The sequence below is a fragment of the Silurus aristotelis genome (genome assembly GCF_946808225.1).
Source record: "Silurus aristotelis genome assembly, chromosome: 24".
Taxonomy (NCBI): domain Eukaryota; kingdom Metazoa; phylum Chordata; class Actinopteri; order Siluriformes; family Siluridae; genus Silurus; species Silurus aristotelis.
In genome coordinates, this window is record NC_139597.1 from 12,242,567 (window position 1) to 12,258,381 (window position 15,815).

Consider the following 15,815-nt stretch of genomic DNA (forward strand, 5'->3'; position numbering starts at 1 on the left):
CTTTCCACCCTTTTTTTCCCCCCTTTCTTTTTTGTGCTTTTGTGTTCTTCTCCCTGTTGCTTTCTTTCTTCATCTTTCATACATTTTCCTCACGTCGCTCTTCGCCCCCGCTCTTTTTCTTTCTTTCTTGATTGTTGAAAGAAGCAGCCAGGTTGTATTCCAGACAGAGCGAGATCTGTGCTTACCGCCGCTCTCGCTGAGTTTTATATTAGCAATTTGAGACAGAAGAATTTCATTACCGAGTGGAGTGAGAGAAGAGGGATGAAGTCTGAAATCTCATCTCTGTAAAAAGCGATGCCTCGCCGCTAATAGTATTCTCCTCCATGCCTCTGTGCTTCGGCTAAATTGTTCTCGGCGCAAAGAAGGAACGGAAAGGTTTTTTTTTTTTTTTTGCTTACACAGAAGTGTGAACCGAAAAACCTCAGGCATATCTAATATTTGGTTAACTTTTTTTTTTTCTTTCTGATTGCTCATAGATCATCCCAGTGTGTTAACCGTGCAGGGTGAAGGTGCAAGAGGGAGATGGAAAGAGAGAGATTTAGATTTTCATATTTTTCCATTTAGAGAAATGGAGATTTTGATTTGTTTCGTGGCAAAGCCCTGACCTGTGAAATGTGTTTGTGAAACAGGTTCCACTGATTGCGTATGCTATGCAACGGTCGGCTCTAACGACCCCGTGACCTCAGCGCTGCACATCGTCGTGGGTAAGTGTACACATTCAAGTAAATACTGGTTTATATACACTGACCAGGCATAACTTTATGGCCACCTGCCTAATATTGTGTTGGTCCCTCTTTTGGTGCCAAAGCAGTCCTGACCCCATCGAGCATAAACTTCTTCAGCAAATTGAGCTACAGTAGTGTATGTATATTAGTTTTGGACTCCCCACGTGCATCAATGAACCCCTTCGCTGGTTCACCACTGTTCCTTCCTTGGACCACTTTTAATAGGTACTGACCACTGCAGACCGGGAACAGCCCACGAGAGCTGCAGATGTGGAGATGCTCTGACCCAGTCGTCTAGACATCACGTTTTGCCCCGCTTGCCCATTTTTTCTCCTTCTAACACACCGACAAAATGTTCGCTTGCTGCCTAGTTTATCCCATGCACTAACAGGTGCCATGATAAAGAGATAATTAGTTTTATTCACTCACTGGTCAGAATGTTATGCCTGATTGGTGTATAAGTGGTAATGCAAATATCTATTTTCTTTTCTTTTCTTTTCTTTTATTTATTTATTTATTTTTTGTAATCACCAGACATTTAGTCTATTAACAAGTCAAGATTATTTTTATTTTTACAGATCTTTGTTGAGTAAAGGTGAGAACAGGTTTATGCTACATACCACGCATCTACACCCGTACTTAATATAGCTGTAGGGTGGAGTTGGTAGCTGTGGTCATTCATCCTAGCAACAAATACCTGCAAGACAGCAGGGTTGAAATATCTTCAAGATGTGTCATTGTAGAGTAAGTGCTGATAATTGTAGATCTTCAGTAGAACTCGTATAGTGAAATATTTCTGGAAGGTTTTATACAGTATAACCTAAGAACAAGTGCAGTTGAAAGGAAGGTATTATTGCTTATCTCTTTTAGTCACAGCTACGCTTATCATTTGTGGAAACGAATTTCTAAAAAAAAACAACAACATTGTAATAATATTGTATAGGGAGCCACGTGCACGTCTTAAACATCTGTACTCTTTCCTTTTCCCAGGAGACTCCCAACCAATGGACGTCTGTTCCATTCACCATAACAACACTTTTCTCCGCTACTCCGTCTCACTGCTTGGTTACGGTTTCTATGGCGACGTGCTGACTGACAGCGAGAGGAAGCGTTGGATGGGCCCGGCTCGCTACGACATCTCAGGTCAGCAGGACCCCTATAATAAAAGACAAAGTCTAGGGGGGGGGGAGAAAGTTATTCTCATTGCAGTCATTCTTTCAATTGCTGTCATTTTTAATGGCAGGTGTTAAAACGTTCCTGTCACATCGCTACTATGAAGGGACGATCTCGTTCCTTCCTGCCGACGAGAACGTGGGAACGCCGCGCGACAAGCTGCAGTGCCGAGCCGGGTGAGATTTGCCACGTTTATCAGCCAGCATTTTTTTTTATTAATTGTGCAATTATCTCGAGCCCGGATCAATCCGAGCACATATCGAGCAGTCTCTTGTGTTTGCGCAGCAGTAACAAAAGCACTCGAATGATCTTAGTGTTCGATGCCGCGTCTGATACCAGGCTTGATGGATAATGTCTTGTTCTTTTGTTAGGTGTAATATCTGCAGGCTGCCTACAGCTGACAAGCAGGTTTACAAAGACCAGGAGAGCGGCTCCGATACCGGTGAGAATCCGTGACCTGTTACTGCCCTATAACCTGTACAATGATATTTAAATGAGGCAGAATTATAGTGTATTTTTTTGTTTGTTTGTTTGTTTTGTTTTGTTTTTTTATACTCACTTGATGGCTGCTTTGACATTTTGTTTGCACCCAGTTAATTTAAAAAGCCAATCCGATTAGCACAGGCTTAGCATCTATGGTTTAAAAAGTCTAAAAAAAAAACGATCACCAACAGCAGCTTTGTGTTATTTAAACAGGCCCTGTTTAGCACTAGTGTATATTTATAAATATAGACTCGATGCTGTATTCATCACCTTTGCTCAGGCACAAGTAATATAAGTGCTGCAGCAGCACCAGTGTTTTCATTAATTGTAATAATTGGCAGATGAGTATGTTTATGACAATGCCCCTGTGCACAAGGTGAACGCAATGAAGTCAAGCTTTGCCAAGTGTTTGAGTGGAAGAACTCTAGCTTCAGACCTTTCCTGAATCAAACTGACTGCACTGAAAAACTGCACTGTATGACGTTACTCATAATCATACTCTTTGGTGCTCATGATGTTACACTCTGCGGTGTTTGTAATGACTTTATGATTTATAATCCCACTCGCAATGTGTGCGGAGAAGTTCAACTTTTGAGTCTGGTTCCTCTCAAGGTTTCTTCCTCATACCATCTAAGTTTTTCCTTGCCAAAGTCACCCCAGGCTGCTCATCTCGGGTTTAAATACACATCATTCACTTATATTTACATTTCAGTTCCATAATTCTTACATTCTGTAAAGCTGGTTTGAGACGATGTCCGTTGTGAAAAGCACAATTGAAATTGAAATATCCTTCCAGAACTCTCTCCTCAAATGATATCAAGCACTTCAGATAGCTTATTTTCTTTTAATTAGGCTGTAGGATTTAATGCATGTTTTCCGAAGCTTATTTCTTTCATATTAATGACTTAAAAGAAAGCAATCCATAACAAATCCACAAATGAAGATAAGAACTGGAATTGGAGGTTAAATGCTGCCATATATAAGCAGAAAGAGTTGCTAGGCTTATTTTATTGAGTCTTTTTATTGAATTAAGGCCGATTAGCATTCATCTGCATTCACTTGACTATAAAGAACCAAACTAATTTGTATTGTATTATTGTGAATAAGTCATTTGAATTGGCTTTTAAAAAAACATACCACTTTGATAAAAGACTGATAAATGAGGCCTGTTGTCCTTTTGTTTACATTCAATCACAAGCTCCAAGTAGAAGCTATGATTTAAGATGCTATTCCTGAAAGTAAGCTGATGAGTATTGAAATGAGCATGGCGTCTTGTGGCAGTGGATGTTCTCCCACTCCTCTGATTATTCCCACTTTTCCACCTAGAGTGGGTGAACACATATAATATCCACTCCTATATAGCACTCCCATCTGTCCCTGCACTGATTATTCCCAGAAACTCTCTTACACACAAACTTCTTGTTGATTATTATCTGTCTCTTAGCTCTGAACAGCAGGCACCTTCATTACAGACTGGTCCGTCTGTTTACTGTGACACACTGATAAGTGCTGTTTACAGAGACATGTGGGGAGACCTCCAGGCCTGTAATTGCTATTTGGACATGGTTAGACTTAGGGGGAAAACCAAGTCAAAGGGAGGCAGAGGTGTGTGTGTGTGTGTGTGTGTGTGTGTGTGTGTGTGTGTGTGTGTGTGTGTGTGTTGGGAGAGTTACATTTACTTAATTAGTTATCTATATCACAGCCATACTTGGCAAGTCCTTTCTGTTTTATAGTTTCCTAATGATCTGATGAGCTTCCTGGAAACATGCCATTAAAAAGGAGCAAATGAGCATAAGCTAAAGGTTTCTGTTGTCATTTAGGTACTTGAGTGTCTAATCAGTCATTTCCAATTAAAATATATTGGCTTTTCCGAGCACTACAGGCCTCCGTTTAGGACTCTTAGAGCAGATGTGTTATTTATAACTGCAGATCACACAGCAGTGTTTGATAAGTGTGCATCAACGAGACACATCCTGTGCGGTCAGTTACAATACACAATTGACGTTAATTGATAATTAACTGAAGTTGACCTGTTTCCCAATACGACCCCCAACCTACGACCACTCAACTTACAACATTTTGGACATACGACAGTATATATGCATATACATATACATACATATTATTATACATACTGTATATTTGTACTATGTAAAAAAAAAAGTGCCCCTTTATGTCTGCGTCAGAACGCATCACAGAGTATTCACTCTTCTCGACCTGATGGACTTGCGACCGGTTTTTCAGTCCCTATTTACGTCGTAAGTTGGGGTCTACCTGTATTGTGAAATTGAAGTGAAACATAATAACTTGCCATGAAATAAATAAACAATCGCCATGATGCAGAACTGGTTAGATAAAGGTCATAAAAATACATATATAATATAGAATATATATAAGATTATATCTTGCCATAGCTGGTCTTCTATAGTTTTCTCTTTCTGCAACACTTTAAATGCAATGACACAGACCAGGCATAACATTATGAGCGGTGAAGTTAATGACACTGATCATCTCTTCGTCATGGCACCTGTTAGTGGATGGGATATATTTGTCAGCATGTGAACATTTTGTTCTCAAAGTTAATGTGCAGGAAAAATGGGCAAGCGTAAGGATTTGAGCGAGTTTGACAAGGGGAAAGTTGTAATGGCTAGACGACTGGATCAGAGCTTCTTTAAAACTGCAGCTCTTGTGGGGTGTTTCCCGGTCTGCTGTGGTCAGTATCAAAAGGTGCTTTAAGTGGTAAACCCTCGACAGGGTCATGGGCGGCCAAGGCTCAATAATGCTTGTGTGGCGTAAAGGCTGGCCTCTGTGGTCTGATCTTCTGTAGCTCAAATTGCTGAATAAGTTAATGCTGTTGATGCACGAAGGGTAAGGACTGTTTTAGCTGCAAAAGGGGGACCAACACAATATTAGGATGGTGGTCATAATGTTATGCCTGGTCTGTGTATGATTACCTGCAAAACCTGTAACGACTTTAGAACATAACTTAAGTACCCAGTTTCCTTTTCTGAAAAATGATCCTGGCAAATGCAAGGTTGCAGAACTATAGCTGTGTGTTTTTTATTACAGAGACTGATGGAGCATGGCAGGTCATCAGGGGAAAGTTTCTGGCAATCAATGCTGCATGTATGAGCTGTGCTTGTCCTCGCAGTCCAAAAGGCCTGGCTCCCTCTGCACACCTAGCTGATGGCACAGCCGACCTCATCCTGGTGCGCAAGTGCACACGGTTTGATTTTCTCCGCCACCTGCTTCGTCACACCAACAAAGACGACCAGGTACATGTTGTACACACATGTCCATGGGATGTACTGTTCGTGTATAAATATCGGGGCTATGATTACTTTCCTTAATTACTGTAACCAGATTCAATTTCTGCTTTGGCTTTAGCTAGCTTTCTACTGTCACAGTCAATTCTACACAATAATAGATCCAAAAACTGATTACAATTATAATACATTTTATTAGCCTGCGCTTTTAAAGGACACTCGCTTTAGGCTCCTCTGTCCAAGCCCCAGTGCCAAATGCAGTGCTCCAGAAAACAAGCATTTTACATTTTCTATTACTCTCTCGTTGAATTCCATAATTATATATTTCACTACAAAGGGAGCAGTTCAGGTTCAGAAAGCCTTTAATATGACTAGATGAATGCTCAGAGTTTTTCATTAGATTCATGAGCCATAAAACTAACAAGGCAGAAATATTAGATTTATCTCAAAGGTAATTGAGGAAAAATTCCCAGCTCCTGCCTGGTCTAGTCTCTCATCCGGGTCCCTTTATTCCAGCCTCGGCTGTGTCCTGAGAGTTGTGCGTCTTGGGTGACTCACTCTACCGACAGTGAAATTAGGTTAGATGAACACAGCTGTTTGTTAGCCAAGGTTTCCTTTCAGTTCACTCTGGTTACATTTCCATATTTCTCAGAAGCCCACATGCTTATAAGAAATGTTTCTACTTTCAGGGATGAAACCAAACAGTTCAGATTGTTCAAATAATTTTTTATTCATTGAACGGTCATCTTTTCTGTAAATTATCAATTTCCATCCATCCATCCATCCATCCATCCATCCATCCATCCATCCATCCATCCATCCATCCATCCATCCATCCATCCATCCATCCATCCATCCATCCATCCATCCATCCATCCATCCATCCATCCATCCATCCATCCATCCATCCATCCATCCATCCATCCATCCATCCATCCATCCATCCATCCAGTTGATAATTGTTATTATTAGAAAGTGTTTTGTAGAGGGCCAAATGAATGAAGTAACCTCTCTAATAAAGATCTCAAGTTCATGGCTTCTCTGCTCAGTGTGTTTATTTTCTGTTTGTGTTGCAGTTTGATCACCCTTTTGTGGAGGTGTACCGCGTGCGACAGTTCCGCTTCACGCCCAGATACGAGGACGGTGACTCTGAGCTGGAGCTGCGTGAGGCCGGGGGATCTGGTCACACACGCTTCTTCAGCCAGATATGCAGAGAGCATCCAGCATGCACCTGTAGCCTGGCGCACAGCAGCTGGAACTGTGATGGTGAAATCCTGCCTCATGCTGCAATTCAAGTCAGGTACAAGAACCTCATGGCACTACACTGTGTAGTGTCATGTACACTGCAGTGCATAAAGTGCATATTCCACTTTAAAAAGATTAAAGAAATAAACATGGTTGTAAACATTTTTGCCACTCGTTCAGCACGTTTTTATATATATATATATAGGTTGCACGCACAGTCACAGGGAGCACTGACCTTCATAAGTCCTTACTGTGTACATCGGGAGCTGTGCAACTGATGCTATTCTGACCACGTACGTTACCACTTCTGCTATTCTGACCACATACGTTTCTCCCTGGGAAACAAGATCTCGCTTTTACACCCACCCTACCTTCCAGATTTAGTTCCTGCGGACTTTGCCCTCTTCCCAAAGATGAAGATCAAAGCTCAAAGTTCGCCTTTTTGACACGGATGACACTTGACACTCTTCATTCCTGCCACTTCCAGGAAACATTCCAGAAGTGGCAGGAATGCTGGAAATGCTTTACCACTGTGCAAGGAGACTATTTTGAAGGTGATGGTGTATCAATGTAGTTAAATAAAGTATTTTTTGTAAACAGAGCTAGTCTTGAATCTTTGATACCACCTCTTATGTAAGAGTATAGTAAGTCAGTGGGCTTCACTGGACACTGACTTGATGACGGTGACAAAACCCATGCACCAGCAAAGTATCCGTGTCTTGCACGATGCACAATGGTGAAAATATCTGTGTATAAATACACTTATCTGTGGCACATGCTGCCATGTCAGTGTCGCTTCTGTGCTAAGAAAAGTCCACACTCAAATAATCAGTGCTCAGCAATCCTCCCTTTTCCGTTAAGGAATATAGTATATCGGGGGCAGGGATATTTTCTATGACGTCAGACGTACTTCAGGTAGTAATTGAATTGCTACAGAGTGCAACTATATGTAGATGTACCTAATAAATGTAAGTGTACTTAATTAACCGTTACTCCACTGTCATATTTTACCAATTCGGAAGAAAAAAAAAAGTTTTCTCTAAGCGATGAAATACCAATTACCTCAGCGCACCGTTGTAGCTCGTGATAAGTAAATCACTTTGAACTGGATGAACCGCTTCCACATATTAAAATATTACTTGCGAATCCTGTTGGGAGATGAACTGCATGGGCATTGCGCTGGAAAAAAAATCTATTTGTATAACGGCGAGCACTCGATTATCACAGGAAAATCTTTATGTAGCATGATGGCTTTCCTGAATGCAACATTTATTTCACGCTCCATTTGTCCTATCATTGATGCGTAACTGTCTCATGTCCTGTAATTTAATGGCCTTTCCAGTGTTAAAAGCTCCCTCCCTTTTAATTAAAATTTAGGCCCATTCATTCATCGACTTTCCCCCTCACTAGTTGTTCTTTGAACGATTCAGCAAACGAACTGTACAGATGAACAATGTGCCGTAAGACAGAGAGCAATAGAGAGGATTATGTCTCACCTGAGTGCTAAACATGAATCTTGTGCAGTTACAGGAAATTCAATTCTAAAGCCGCCAAAGTTGCATAGACCACATGTACAATTCAAGAAAATGGAGAAGGCTGAAAGGGAGATTCGAGGTTTGGATGTGCTTAATGAATTCGTCTGAATTTAAAAACGTGTAATGTGTTCACAAGTGTGCAGCACAGCATGGGGGGGGGGGGGGGGGGTTGTCATGAGTCGTGCATGAATAATGCAAAAAGCCCCAATACAAGAACAGCAGTGTGTGTTGTAATAAATTAATGTTTGGTTAACATAAGGCGTTACATTCATCTAATAAGCACGCACAATCTAAAGAGAAAATCTCTACAGGGAATTGATACTCGCAGTATTTAAAAACTGCAGGTGGCAGGATTGCAATAAAGCTTGCCTTAAAGAACCAATCCACCGAGCAGATTTATTGTGTAGCCTTTATGTAAAGCAAGGGAAGAGAAATGATGTAGCTTTAGACTACTAAAAGGCCATGTGCAGGATGGCAGGATAGCGGAAGATTGAACACAAACGAGGAACGAGTACAGGATAGACTGATTCCATTTTAATTCAAGTGGAACACCAAACAATCTAGTAATAAAAACGGGGTTCCAGCGGTTTTCATCCCACTAGTTTTGTTAACTTCAAATCCAAATAAAATTCTCACTGTGTCAAAGAATGCAGCACATAACAGACATATTCTTCTGGTTACTTTTCTTTATGTAGATGAATTCCTACTGTACGTTTCTGTACCTCCACTGTATGAGAAAATAAAATGCAGCCGAGACTGTGGTATCTTTGGTTGGTAAAAGCAAAGAAAAGCAATGCTGATTAGCAGCCACACTGGAATTTTCCTTACTGTTGCTTATTGCACTCTGTGGGGGTGGGGGGCGCTATCATCTACGTGTTGTTATAAAAGTTGTAAACTACTATTAGTAAACTATTGCATTTCACTATTACATTTTTGATATAGGAATATATTTATTTTGAGTCTGTATTATAAAAACTCTGCCCTGGTAGCGCTATGATTGCTACAGCAGGGGTTCCCAACCACTGGGGTGTGGACCGGCATCAATCTGTGAATATTATATAGTCACAGATTTCTTTTTTTTTTTACGCATTGACGAATTAAGCTTTCGCTGATACTGCATTATGCTGTTACAATTGCATTCTATGTAATTAAATGAATAATTGAATTATATGTATTATAATAATAATATAATAATAATATGTATATTATTGCATGTAAAAATATATATGGATACACACACAACCCGGGTTGTGGAAAAATTGTTTTGGTCCATGATGCAAATCTCTAGGGGCTTCTAGGCTGCAGGCTTGTAAACAGTCCAGACACATCATGTTTATATTTGCCTCACTTATGTAATGAACTTCTGAAGACATCGTTCTTCTCAGTAGGGCCCCCCCCCCCCCCCATTTATTTATCCATTTTTGTCAATTTGTCTCCATTTATTTAAAATGCTGTCGTTATCCAGAGTGATGTCTGACAGCTCTCTTTTTTTTTTCTCTCTGTCTTTTCAGAGTGCACTGCCAGTTGATCAAGCTGTTTGCGAGAGGGATTGAAGAGCAGTCTGTCTTTGAAGAAGCGTACGCTCTCGGTGCAATGTAAAGCTGCCTGTCACTGGAAAGAGAAAAAGGGAAAAAAAAAAATCAAACCTACTGGACCATAAAGAATCCTAAACCTCTAGGTCACATTTGGGTTAACAGTGCTGTTACAAGTTCTGTTACAAAGACGTTTATAGTGTTTGCAGGAAAAAAATGATGTCATTAGTTTGCTGGGATGCACAACAGTAGAGTAGATAGCACCTGTATTCCCACAGTGTATTTTATTTTATTTTTTAAACAAAAACCGCTATGCATGATTTCCATCTGTCTTCCTCAATTGTCAAGCTGGCCTTGATGACAACAATGTCCCAAACCGAACATGCAAATCTTTCCATTGCTGGGCATGAAGTACCTGACATTATCCTGCCGTAGGTATTAAACATATATTTGGTTATTATTTCCTGGAAATTGTATTTAACTATGAGTGCGTAATATTTCACTGTTCTATCCTGCAGCTAAAATGTGTAATATATATATAATATGTAACATCTTAATTGTTTTGTAGCAGTCGATCTCTGAGGCACAGTGTAGCTGATAACGATCAGTCTCTTAGTTATTTCCTATTTGGGACCTTATCCTGAGGTCAGTTACTTAGTAGGAACTTCAATCTCCTGCTAAAATCAAGCATGATTGTAGATATTTAGCTGAAATATTAGCATTGGTCATTTTTGTTCCCGGAGTCTCCGTTAAATGCATCGTGAGCTCTAGACTAAATGTAGGTGATGACCTGTTCTAGCTTTGTCTCTAACTCAATTCTCCAGGGTGTCGACCTGTTTTGGGATCTCGACCCTTCATAGCCTACGTGTTTCTTTCGTTCAGGTTTCTTCTCTCCCATCCCCCCCCCCCCTTATTTCCGCAAAGTTAAAAACAACCATCGGCCATCCTGTTCTCTTGCCTTCCGCTTTAATGTGAACTCTAAGGATGTGTCCTTTCACCATCAGGGAAATTTTAGCAGTCCATGATTTAATGAAATTGCCTCTTCACTATAGTGCATCTGCTGTTTAGCGAAGCCGAGGTGCTCCTCGAGGTTTTTTTGAATACCGAAAGATCTGATAAATCATTCATCTCAACTACACCCCTCGTATAATTCAAGTAAAGTAGAGCCGCTGTAGTATGTGATAACGCCAGTAGTCAATGCCAGGCCTTGAACTGTCCTCAGCATGTGTGGGTGTGTGTACAAACAGCAGCCATCTGACAGCTGCTGTGTTTGGCAGCCCGGTTCATGGCCAATCAAACACTTACATGCCCATATGCATCAACCGCTGCGTCAACAAACCTCCCTTTCGTGCACATGTACAGCCCCGAGATCGGACTTCATCAGCACCACAACCATAATTCAAAATCCTCTTTGTCCCAGCTGTAAATATCCACTGCCATCTACTCTCGCTCGCTCTAGCTTTCAGTGCTACAGCCGTCGCTAATTTACGGTCCAGCGCTGGTAGTTGTGACGAGGCTGTTTGCTGTACATTACACCATCATCAGTATCCATGACCCCGTATACATATAACCTGTGCAGCCTTAGTAGTGATCACTGTGAGAAAAGCAACCATTCCCTTCGATACGCTGCCTAGATCATAAAGTCTCAGGCGTGACTGAAAAGCGGGATGTTCATCTTGCAGGTTTCGAGATGACGCATGGAATGATGTATGACCTGAAATGTACAAGTTGATGTGTGTTACCAAAAAAATTCAAATCCTCAATAAAGTTCTTTAAAACATTTGTGGTGAGTCGGCTGGGCAAGAGACAAATTGAAGAAACAACGTGAACTGTGTTTTATCCTCTGAAAACCTGTCAGTCTTGCTTAAAGAGCTGATGACCGGGGTCTCCTTGGGACTTGGCAATATTGATGGAACCCGAGATGGTAAGAGAAAAGTTACATTGAGTTGTACTGAAGGATAATCTCCAGAAATCCTGTTTCAAGGTTGACCAATGCTACTTCCTTTATAGCATTCATGCATCCAGGGTGATTTATCTCTGAGTAACAAGGAGCAGTTCAACCGTGGGTCAGCCGGGATGTTGGCAAAGAGCCACAGGTTCTAATGTCCTTGTCATTTTTTGAGCCACTTTTTCAGTGACCTTCAGCAAGGTGTTTAACCTCAAGTAACACTATTTAAATAACTTTCCTTTCAATTAATACAATCAATTCGCTGAATGTTCCTTCAGGAATAACTGCTTAGGCTTGGGGCTTCTGCTAATATTTTCCCATCAGTCAAACTGATTTTATTCCTGGTGTCAGAAAATTAAGAAATCAAAACAAAGTAACATGTTTGTATGTGTTGCTCTGCTTAAGTGAGGTTTTTAATGGGACTATAGATTTGTAATCACCATAAACTTTCGGCTTCTCCCGTTAGGGGTCGCCACAGCGGATTCTCCGCACGTTTGATTTGGCATATGTTTTACGCTGGATGCCCTTCCTAACGCAACCCTTCCCAATTTATCCGGGCTTGGGACCGGCACTGAGAGTGGCTGGGGATGGTTCCCTGACCGGGGATCGAACCCGGGTCGCAACAGTGAGAGCGCTGCATCTTAACCACTAGACCACCAGGGGACCCACTAGACCACCAGGGGACTCAGATTTGTAATCACCATAACGTGGATTAATAGATACACCAATCAGGCAGAACATTATGACCACTTGTCTAATAATCTGTTGGTCCCTCTTTTGCTGTCAAAACAGTCCTGACTCGTTGATCATTAACAGCAGTAACTTCTTTAGCAATTTGAGCTACAGGAGCCTATCTCTGCGGACCAGCCTTCATTCTCCACGAGCATCTATGAGCCTCGGCTGCCCACGACCCTGTCGCCAGTTCACCACTGTTCCTTCCTTGGAGAACTTTTGATAGATCCTAAACACTGCAGACCAGAAAACACCAGACTAGAGCTGCAGTTTTGAAGATGCTCTGACCCAGTCGTCTAGACGTCTCAATTTAGCCCTTGTTAAATTCGCTCAAATCCTTACGCTTGCCCATTTTTTCTGCTTCTAACAAGTCAACTTTGAGGACAAAATGTTCACTTGCTGCCTAATATATATCCACCCACTAACAGGTACCATCATACAGAGATAGTGTTATTCACTTCACATCATAATGTTTTGTCTGTCGAGTTTTCAGTGTCATAATCTTCGTCCTTCGTTTTGTGCAGAAGTCATGGTTTACGTCTCGGTTCGAACCCGTTTTACCTACAAATGTGCTACTTGAAAACAATCCATGTTCCTCTATTATTCGCTTTTGGTAATGGTGAATGCTCCGCAGCCTTCTTCTCTGACAAATGCCCCAAAATGGACGAATAAAGCAATTTAATGGGTTTTATTGCATAAGAATGTTGGAAAGGCACAAATATATCCGCTTGCTTTGCTCATGTGCAGTGATGGGGAAGATATTTTGCTCGTATTCTCTGCCTCGCTTACTGTTTCTGTACAGCCCATACATTAGGCTTGCTGTCTGGTCCCACGTGGCGATTGAAGCCAGGTAATTTTCCCATCTACCGCCGAGCGAGTAAATTCCATCTACTCCCTTCCTCCCATGTCTTTATTGATTTATTCTGAGACCGGGGACTGTGGGTGGCGTCCCTCTGAGGCCCGCTTTCTCATTCTTGGACCCTTTTCCAGACACGTTATAGAGACAAAACCAACAAACAGCTGTCTGTGAGCACTCAAATAACTGGAGACAACTCATTGCGAGTGTGATTACAGTGGCGCCTTCCACTTCCACTTTTTAAGTAGCTGTGCTGAGATTGAATGCTTTTGGCCTGTCCTAGCCTTCAAAAACCCACCTGAGCCTCGTCCAAGGCTTTTACGCAGATAGCCGAGCTGCATGAACAAGGTGGGCTTAAAGACAAGAGAAGTGCTCGTCAGTGCAGGTTTTATACAGTTTTTAATACTCTCACCTCTCAATTTTGGATTAACAACAGTGAAAAGGGAGCTATTTGTGAAAATGTGAACATGCGATCCATCCCGGATTTGCACTACGATCGCTCAACTGTCTGGTTCGAACTGCAAGAGGTGACGTTCATCAAGAAAGGAGCGGCACTGGCTCGCTTCAGATTATCGATCACCGTCACATCCAGGCTCGGGTTTTCTTCTCTGGCTACACTGGGGACTAACAAAAGTAACAGAAGAGAGTAAAGATACAGACTATACCTGTCAAGGGCTATTAATTGCACTTGGCCCATTTTCCCCCTTTCCCCATACTTTTCTCCCCTGAACTTTTTCGTCTCTTCCCAAAGTGACCAGATCCATGGTAAAAAAAAATAACATTGTTCAGAAGTTATTTCCCATCATGTCAGAACAAACTTCCAGCAGACTCATATTTATCTTCTCTACTTATCTACAGTCAGAATTTTTCTATTTGTTCCAGGGGTTTTTGGGAAAAGTCCTTTACTATGTCGAGTCATGATGTTCTAAATGACACTTGAATATACAGTGGGTACGGAAAGTATTCAGACCCCCTTCAATTTTTCACTTTTTGTTATATTGCAGCCATTTGCTAAAATCATTTAAGTTCATTTCTTTTCCTCATGAATGTACACATAGCACCCCATACTGACAGAAAAACACAGAATTGTTGACATTGTTGCAGATTTATTAAAAAAGAAAAACTGAAATATCACATGGTCCTAAGTATTCAGACCCTTTGCTGTGACACATATTTAACTCAGGTGCTCTCCATTTCTTCTGATCATCCTTGAGATGGTTCTACACCTTCATTTGAGTCCAGAAATTTTTTATTATACTGATTGGACTTGATTAGGAAAGCCACACACCTGTTTATATAAGACCTTACAGATCACAATGCATGTCAGAGCAAATGAGAATCATTAAGGTCAAAGGAACTGCCTGAAGAGCTCAGAGACAGAATTGTGGCAAGGCACAGATCTGGCCAAGGTTCCAAAAAAATTTCTGCTGCACTTAAGGTTCCTAAGAGCACAGTGGCCTCGATAATCCTCAAATGGAAGACTTTTTGGACGACCAGAACCCTTCCTAGAGCTGGCCGTCCGGCCAAACTGGGCTATCGGGGGAGAAGAGCCTTGGTAAGAGAGGTAAAGAAGAACCCAAAGATCACTGTGGCTGAGCTCCAGAGATGCAGTCGGGAGATGGGAGAAAGTTGTAGAAAGTCAACCATCACTGCAGCCCTTCACCAGTGGGGCTTTATAGCAGAGTGGCCCGACGAAAGCCTTTCCTAAGTGCAGGACACATGAAAACCCGCATGGAGTTCTCCAAGATGGTGAGAAATAAGATTCTCTGGTCTGATGAGACCAAGATAGAACTTTTTGGCCTTAATTCTAAGTGGTATGTGTGGAGAAAACCAGGCACTGCTCATCACCTGTCCAGTACAGTCTCAACAATGAAGCATGGTGGTGGCAGCATCATGCTGTGGGGGTGTTTTTCAGCTGCAGGGACAGGACGACTGGTTGCAATCAAGGGAAAGATGAATGCGGCCAAGTACAGGGATATCCTGGACGAAAACCTTCTCCAGAGTGCTCTGGACCTCAGACTGGGCCGAAGGTTTACCTTCCAACAAGACAATGACCCTAAGCACACAGCTAAAATAACGAAGGAGTGGCTTCACAACAACTTTGACTGTTCTTGAATGGCCCAGCCAGAGCCCTGACTTAAACCCAATTGAGCATCTCTGGAGAGACCTAAAAATAGCTGTCCACCAACGTTTACCGTCCAACCTGACAGAACTGGAGAGGATCTGCAAGGAGGAATGGCAGAGGATCCCTGAATCCAGGTGTGAAAAACTTGTTGCATCTTTCCCAAAAAGACTCCTGGCTGTATTAGATCAAAAGGGG

At 41.7% G+C, this 15,815-nt stretch overlaps 1 protein-coding gene and 1 long non-coding RNA gene across 2 annotated transcripts in view; one reads left to right on the forward strand and one right to left on the reverse strand.

Annotated features, from left to right (window-relative positions):
* The window catches only part of cerk (ceramide kinase), a 25,541-nt gene extending 13,802 nt beyond the window's left edge, over positions 1-11,739 (forward strand). Inside the window, exons 7-13 of the mRNA XM_083528481.1 lie at positions 630-704; positions 1,716-1,868; positions 1,969-2,074; positions 2,270-2,340; positions 5,451-5,656; positions 6,724-6,947; positions 9,939-11,739. Coding sequence (XP_083384607.1) covers positions 630-704; positions 1,716-1,868; positions 1,969-2,074; positions 2,270-2,340; positions 5,451-5,656; positions 6,724-6,947; positions 9,939-10,026 — 923 coding nt within the window. The 3' untranslated portion in view covers positions 10,027-11,739. The remainder of the gene's footprint in view (positions 1-629; positions 705-1,715; positions 1,869-1,968; positions 2,075-2,269; positions 2,341-5,450; positions 5,657-6,723; positions 6,948-9,938) is intronic.
* LOC310719246 lies at positions 10,861-14,434 on the reverse strand. Its single transcript, XR_014531413.1, has 2 exons — positions 12,615-14,434; positions 10,861-12,353 (listed from the first exon to the last, which is right to left on the reverse strand). It is a non-coding gene; the product is annotated as an uncharacterized lncRNA (long non-coding RNA).
* Between the last annotated feature and the right edge of the window lie 1,381 nt (positions 14,435-15,815).